The 8,139-nt window shown below is 41.4% G+C and overlaps 1 protein-coding gene across 1 annotated transcript; it reads left to right on the forward strand.

Annotated features, from left to right (window-relative positions):
- Positions 1–257: 257 nt before the first annotated feature.
- ufsp2 (ufm1-specific peptidase 2) lies at positions 258–7,947 on the forward strand. Its single transcript, XM_037765455.1, has 12 exons — positions 258–379; positions 538–628; positions 2,233–2,416; positions 2,517–2,583; positions 3,825–3,979; positions 4,117–4,309; positions 5,481–5,627; positions 5,729–5,893; positions 5,980–6,104; positions 6,197–6,273; positions 7,206–7,330; positions 7,438–7,947. The coding sequence occupies exons 1-12, from the start codon at positions 377–379 to the stop codon at positions 7,522–7,524; spliced, it is 1,419 nt and encodes a 472-aa protein (XP_037621383.1). The 5' UTR covers positions 258–376; the 3' UTR covers positions 7,525–7,947.
- The last annotated feature ends 192 nt before the right edge of the window (positions 7,948–8,139 follow it).

Here is an 8,139-nt window from a genome sequence, read left to right on the forward strand (position 1 = left end):
CTAAAACGGAGCGTTTCAGAGAGAGGGTGAATACAGATATATTCAGGCTGACAGTATGAGGAAAATAATGTCTTTTTTTTAACATTACAGCATGTAAACATGTTCTAGTAGAAACACAAAATACAAGTATGAACCTGAAAATGAGCATAATATTGGACCTTTAACAGTCAAAAAGTGGTTTGCAACCACCGTCTAATTACACTGTTGTCCTGTAAAATCTTCAAATTACGAGTTACCGTGAATGCAACATAAGTGGGCGGGGTCAGTGTGGACCAATAGGAAGCCGCAGCCAGAGACACGTTGAATACTTCCTCTAACAGACATGTCAGCCTTCACAGGAGCAGCTTGATTTTACATTATCACACTGAACTCCACGATGGTAAATATACTGATAAATCAGCTAAACGAGACGTGCATGTAGTAGATATGTTTACTGCCAATCGCTTCCTTGTTGGCAGTCAATAAAACCTGCTTTAAGGTGAATAACTCTGGTCCTCTGTCAGGTTATTTACTCTCTTCTTGTGTTTGTTTTCACAGGTTGTTACAGACTCCCAGTCCTCCGACACAGGGCCCATCCTTCGTGTCAGAGGCCCGCTGCAGTTCAAATGTCAGCTGGACAGCACAGATGGTATTCACTACAATATATTTTAATATTTAAGTTGGATATTATAAGGTTTTAATGTGGTCCCAGCCACAGTTTAATCGCACTAGCCTGGTTTCAGTGCCTATTTTGATCACATGGTTCATTTTCCTGCTGCTGTGTCCTTCCAGGATGCTGTATCATTTATCTCCAAGCCTCCACAACCCCGATATGTAACTTCCATAACACTACCTGCAGGACCATAACACTACCTGCAGGACCATAGCACTACCTGCAGGACCATAACAATACCTGCAGGACCATAACACTACCTGCAGGACCATAACACTACCTGCAGGACCATAACACTACCTGCAGGACCATAGCAGGACCATAACAATACCTGCAGGACCATAGCACTACCTGCAGGACCATAGCACTACCTGCAGGACCATAGCACTACCTGCAGGACCATAACACTACCTGCAGGACCATAGCACTACCTGCAGGACCATAACACTACCTGCAGGACCATAACACTACCTGCAGGACCATAACAATACCTGCAGGACCATAGCACTACCTGCAGGACCATAACAATACCTGCAGGACCATAACACTACCTGCAGGACCATAACACTACCTGCAGGACCATAACACTACCTGCAGGACCATAACACTACCTGCAGGACCATAGCAGGACCATAACAATACCTGCAGGACCATAGCACTACCTGCAGGACCATAGCACTACCTGCAGGACCATAGCACTACCTGCAGGACCATAACACTACCTGCAGGACCATAGCACTACCTGCAGGACCATAACACTACCTGCAGGACCATAACACTACCTGCAGGACCATAACAATACCTGCAGGACCATAGCACTACCTGCAGGACCATAACAATACCTGCAGGACCATAACACTACCTGCAGGACCATAACACTACCTGCAGGACCATAACACTACCTGCAGGACCATAGCAGGACCATAACAATACCTGCAGGACCATAGCACTACCTGCAGGACCATAGCACTACCTGCAGGACCATAGCACTACCTGCAGGACCATAGTACTACCTGCAGGACCATAGCACTACCTGCAGGACCATAACACTACCTGCAGGACCATAACACTACCTGCAGGACCATAACAATACCTGCAGGACCATAACACTACCTGCAGGACCATAACACTACCTGCAGGACCATAACACTACCTGCAGGACCATAACACTACCTGCAGGACCATAACAATACCTGCAGGACCATAACACTACCTGCAGGACCATAACAATACCTGCAGGACCATAACACTACCTGCAGGACCATAACAATACCTGCAGGACCATAACAATACCTGCAGGACCATAACACTACCTGCAGGACCATAACAATACCTGCAGGACCATAACACTACCTGCAGGACCATAGCACTACCTGCAGGACCATAGCAATACCTGCAGGACCATAGCCAGGGTTTTATATACTGGTTTTATTGTGTGTTTTAAAATTGACTAAAAGATAAATGCATGCAAAAATACATATGGCAGCAAGAATAATACAATACCAGCAGGGTAAACAATGTACTGTGTAAACAGTGTAGTAATGGTAAAGGACTAATATTGTCTGTCTGTGTTCTTTCAGCGCTGCTCAATCACAAAATCATCTCGAGAACATTTGAGACGCTTCGCTCTCAGGTGAAATCCGAGTCCTGTGTTCTAACAGTGAGCGACAGTCCTGTTATTATTTGGCCAAACAAAGGTTTTAATACAACACCTGAAGAAGTAACTCCACACACGCTGTGTGAAGATATACATCAATGGATTCAGTAAGTTCACTTATTAAAATCTTTTCTTTCTTATATGGAATCCTCCTCTTTTTGTTTGTTTGTTTGTCTGAATTGTAATTAAGGTTTTCATTTATTTCAGGACAGATGAACAAGAGAGCGCCGGCAAGAGATCTGCAAAAAAGAAAAGCAAAAAAAGTTCAGCAGCGGTATGTACAAGTTTTGATTATGGAGATGGTTGGAAGTTGTGTTTTTGCAACATTAACTGTACTAATAGGGGAAGTCACAAAACACTGCAAACCACTTTTTTTTTCTCCCCATATGAACCACTAGGTATCTGCCAGTGTTGTAGTTCTCAAGACCGGTCTCAAGACCACTTTTTGAAGGTCTCAGTCTCAGATAAAAAGGGACTGTGGATTTTATTTCAAGACAGGTCAAGACCACAACTGTGGGAATATCACTAAACTGCCTGTTTTATTGTCTGATTGATTTGTTAACATCATTCTGTGATTCCTCGTAGGAAACAAAGGAAAATTCCCACACATAAAATTCAATGCCTTTTGGTTATATTATCGAGACATTTTACATGGTTCACTTATACATACACACATAGTATATATTTGGCAATAAAAGAGGTGAATAAAGAGGAATCATCATTTGTTTTCTGTGGATGTTTTATGGGAATGTGGATCTTTCAGATCAATATGAGGACTGCCACAGTGGTTTGCATGTTCCACATTTTATCGTAAGTGTGTCATGCAGTGTGGGACTCGCACTGGTCCGGTCTTGACTTGACTTGGTTTCAACCCCTCGAAGTCTCGGTCTTGTCTCGATACGCTCTAGTCTTGGTCATGACTTGGTCTTGATTTAGGTGGTCTTTACTACAACACTGGTATCTGCCACAGCATCTCAGCAGTATTTTGTATTGTAGATGTAACCTAAGTCAAGTCAAGTCAGTTTTATTTGTATAGCCCAAAATCACAAATTTGCCTCAGGGGGCTTTACAATCTGTACAGGATACGACACCCTCTGTCCTTTACAGTGCGAGCCTCTCATCGGATAACAATACTCCCCACCAAAAACACCCTTTCAACAGGGAAAAAAATAGTTCCTATTTCTTCACAGAATGGGAAGCCAGTGTGCTCGGTGTGTTCATAGCACCTTTCAGTGCTCAAGGAATATAATATTCAGCGCCACTATCAGACACATCAAGGCGGAAAATACAAGAACTTGCAAGAACAACTGAGAAGATAAATGAATCGTTGACAGGTTTGAGGAAACCGCAGTCTGATTTTCATTGTAGCCGAGAGATCAGCGAGACATCTCAAGCTGTTCATCATCTGTTTTGTAAATGGATTGGTTCATTAATTGTGAACGTTTTCATAATGTATTTATTGTCCTTATGGTGTGTGTGCTTGTGCTTGAATATAAATTCACCCTTGTCATTCAGAGTGTCATTAACCTTCGCCTGATGATGGAGGCGACAAAGACGGGCCCTCTTTCAGCCCCGATCCTCAGCAGAACAGTCAAGAAATCCCACTTCATGTCTACAACTCTTCCCATGGACTGCGTCGTCCGTACCACCTGCAGTGACACTATCAAAGAGTAAGTCTCACCTGAAAAATATCACTGACCAAACTCTGAAACCTCACTGCATCAGTGTTGGTAAACTTGAACTCACCACCAGCCACAACCATGAATAGTTTTGTTCACTGTGAAAGATTTTTCTCCTGGCGTTGCAGTGCCTTTGAGCGCCTGTTGGAGGCGCTGACTCATCAGCTGTGTGAGATGGAGAAAGTGACCCTGCAACACATGAAGGGGACTACGCTGCTGGTACCTGAAGCGCTCCACTTCCTCCTTCCAGAGCCTAAAGGATTGGTGACTGTGGTTTACCCAGCAGGAGTGCCTGACAGCCAATTAGAGACACAACGTCAGGTAAGAACCACAGACTGAGAGTCTTTAAAATCCCAAACAAACAGGAAGGCAATGTGTAGTTCCCCTGATTTTAATATCTTAATCACTCCAACAACATACAGCATAGAGATGTTTACTCTGTTTATCCAACAGGCAGTGGATCCAACTCATTGTACTTGCATGAAACACTGCCTTAATTTAATTAAAAGTATAGCATTGTCTTTGCTTTAAGGGTAACTTTGGTATTTTTCAACCCGGGCGCTATTTTCCCATGTGTTTGTGTCTAACTGACTAATAGCGACAACAATTTTTGAAATTGGTCCAGTATTTAGGGAGAGCGCTGTAGACGGCAGCCGCTCATGGGCTGCAATATGTTGCTATTGGGGCAAGCTGGCACCATCATTTTAGGTTGACTAAAAGTGTTTGTTTTGGCCTTGACAGTCTCTCATTGTTATTATAAGTGTCTGACAACATAATGAAAAGAGTCTCGCTCAAGGAGAAGTCTCCTTCTGAAATCTGGCGAGATGACGTGTTGCCGGAGGACGATGATGGAATAGTGGAATACATCCATGGTGGAAACGTGAGAACCAGCCGGGCAGAGATTGTTGTGTTGGAGTACGAAAAGCGTAGCTTAGTGTTATCTAAAAGATTTTCGATGTCATGGCTGAATATTTAAATGATTTCCACAATGTGAATGAGGTCATTGAATTCGACGGCCAAGCATATTTATTTGAGTCAGAGTATATTACGGATATTCAGATCTCACATCGAGACTTCTCCTTGAGCGGGACCTCGACACAATAACAAACAGACCCGATCAAGAGAAAGGTAATATGTTTAAAGGTGAGGAAAGGTAATATATAATGTGCCTACTTCTCTGTAGGGTAATTTCCATAATGTTGTCAGACACAGCTTGTCAATGCCAAAAACAAGCACTTTTAGTGGACGTAACGTTACACTGATGCTGCTCACTTGCCCTCGCAGCTTGTTTTGCTGTTGTCGGTTACAGCGCTCTCCCTCAATGCTGGACTAATTTCACAAATTGTTGTCCCTATTAGTCACTTGGACACAAAAACATGGGAAAATAAGGTTGAAAAACACCAAAGTTACCCTTTAACTCCTGATTTATGTTATTTTTTAACATGTTTTTCTTCATTTTTATTGTACACAAAATCTCTGTCTGTCTAAGTAGGAACTGCATCAACAGTTAGAGCTACCAGATGACTGGCCCTATTTTAGAAGAGCCAATGCTTACCACTTTCCCAATGAGCCCTACAAAGATGGTTACCTCCGAAACCCTCATCTGGTCCTCACACATCCCACCCTGGACAATGGAAAGGTGCGACCAATCACCAAATTGAAGTCTGTCACACTCTATCTCGACCTACTCTGCGGGGAATCGTAACCTTGTCTTCTCTCATGTGTTTGTCTTTTCTCAAGGTGTACTCAGTCCAGGGGATCTACAGCTATCACCACTACATGCAGGACCACATGGACGACAACGGCTGGGGCTGCGCTTATCGCTCCCTCCAGACCATCTGCTCCTGGTTCCAGCAGCAAGGCTACGTAGAGCGAGCCGTGCCCACTCACAAGGAGATCCAGCAGGTACAGCAGTTGGTCCTGTAAATATGACTCCACAATATGATAGAAATGTCCAAATGTCTGTTTTTAATGGGCTCTCCCCTTTCCAGGCTTTAGCGGATGTTGGAGACAAACAGGCGTCCTTTGTTGGATCACGCCAGTGGATCGGATCCATTGAGGTTCAGCTTGTTCTGAATCAGCTGCTTGGAGTCACTTCCAAGATCATGTTTGTGAGGTGTGTTGTGTGACGCCTGTGGATAGCACTTTGTGTGATGATGTACTGCATGTATTTGGATTCATCTGATGATAAATGTTTGTACTCTTTAGTCAAGGTTCGGAGCTGGCATCCAAAGGCAGAGAACTGGCCAACCATTTCCTTACTGAAGGGACTCCCATCATGATCGGTAAACTGCATGTCCGAACTATTTCAGAACTGTTCCCAAACTATGCTACTAGCATTTAGGCCTTTAATTAAACTCAAACAGCTTGCACAATCTTTAATACCTTAACATCATTTGTGTATATATTGTCATATAATTACTGAAGCCCTAAACGGACATGATTCAAACATTTCTTTAATACCGTTATCTCGAGATCACAAGTTAATTATGTGGTTAACTCGAGAAAATTAGCTTTGTTATCTCGCGATAATAAGATAATTAACTCGTTATCACGAGAAAACAAAAGGTTGTTTTCTTCCATTACTTAAAATGTAAAATGGGTCAAATCAGCCGACGGTAAATGCATTCAAACGGCCCAGATCGAGCTGACTGTATGTTTACATTCACGGCTGACACTGATGGACTTGGTGAAGTTTATTTGTATTTTGTTTTTAATTTATAAGGGACACAGATAAAATGTTTTGCACTGCTTGTGAATGTAATCCATTTAATCTTATTTCCATATATGTATTTTATATATACCTTTGTTAATGTGTTATTTTGAAAACTGGATGTAGTCACACTTGTATCCTTCCGCTAACGTCACCAAGTCCATCACTGTGAGCTCAATCTGGGCCGTTTGATTAATTAAAGAAAACAACCTTTTGTTTACTCGTGATAACGAGTTAATTATCTAATTATCTCAAGATAACAAAGCTAGTTTTCTTAAGATAACAGCATTTAAAAAATATTTGAATCATGTCTGTTTAGGGATTCCTTATACAATAGTACACAATCTCTTCACCTAAGACAATAATAATACCTAAAACATAATCTTAATCTTAATCATAATCATCTTAATTCCCTATGACAGAAAGCTTCGGTAAAATCTTGGTATAGGTTTTCCTAAGATGAATTCAAGCTATTTTTTCACGTTACTGTTTCCTGTTTTGCAGGAGGGGGAGTTTTAGCTCACACCATTCTAGGTGTGGCGTGGAGCGAGACCACCGGGCAGATCCGCTATCTCATCCTAGATCCACATTACACAGGAGCAGAGGACTTACAGGTTATCACAGACAAGGTAACTGTTACAAGCATCTACACCGGCTGCATCTCTCTCTGTAGTGTAAACATTTTCACATACTGTGCTGTGTTGAATGAATGTAATATGTATGTTATCTTTCTCAGGGCTGGTGTGGCTGGAAAGGACCAGATTTTTGGGATCAAACTGCGTATTATAATCTGTGTCTGCCTCAGAGGCCAAAGGTAATCTGAGCTCAGCCTTTCAGACGGACATCATCTGACATTGGTAAAGCATTCGCAAACTTTTGGAGTGACACTATAATCTCTTTGTTTTATAGAAATGTGTCCAGAATTGCAAAATTCAGTAATTTCTGTAATGATGTTAAATTTCTTTTAATTTACTTTGACGCTTTTGGTCAATTCCTACATAAAGTATTATCATGGCAACAAAGGCACAACTACAGATGGATGTAATTTGGTGTTTAAAAGATAAACTTATTATATCATGTAATGTATGTACTTTTCATTATTTAATAAGACAAAGGCTGGTGAAATATGTATACTAGATAGGCTCATTTCATTCAGAAATACAATTCATTAGCAGAGATTTATCATTGCTTTATGTTACTGGTAGACAAATGGCTGATTTTACAAATAATTAAACTGTCCAGTATATTTTGTTTGTTTTGTTTTTTTACTTACTGACTAGAGCTGACATGATTTGTTGATTAATAGATTAGCTGATCAACTGTAAATTAATCTGCAACTATTTTAATAATCTATTCATCGTTTGGCCCTTTTTTTTAAGTAAAAAGAAAACGCCAAATATTCTCTGATTCAAGCTTCTCAAAATATGAGGATTTGATA

This window comes from Sebastes umbrosus, chromosome 3 (genome assembly GCF_015220745.1).
Source record: "Sebastes umbrosus isolate fSebUmb1 chromosome 3, fSebUmb1.pri, whole genome shotgun sequence".
Lineage (NCBI taxonomy): Eukaryota > Metazoa > Chordata > Actinopteri > Perciformes > Sebastidae > Sebastes > Sebastes umbrosus.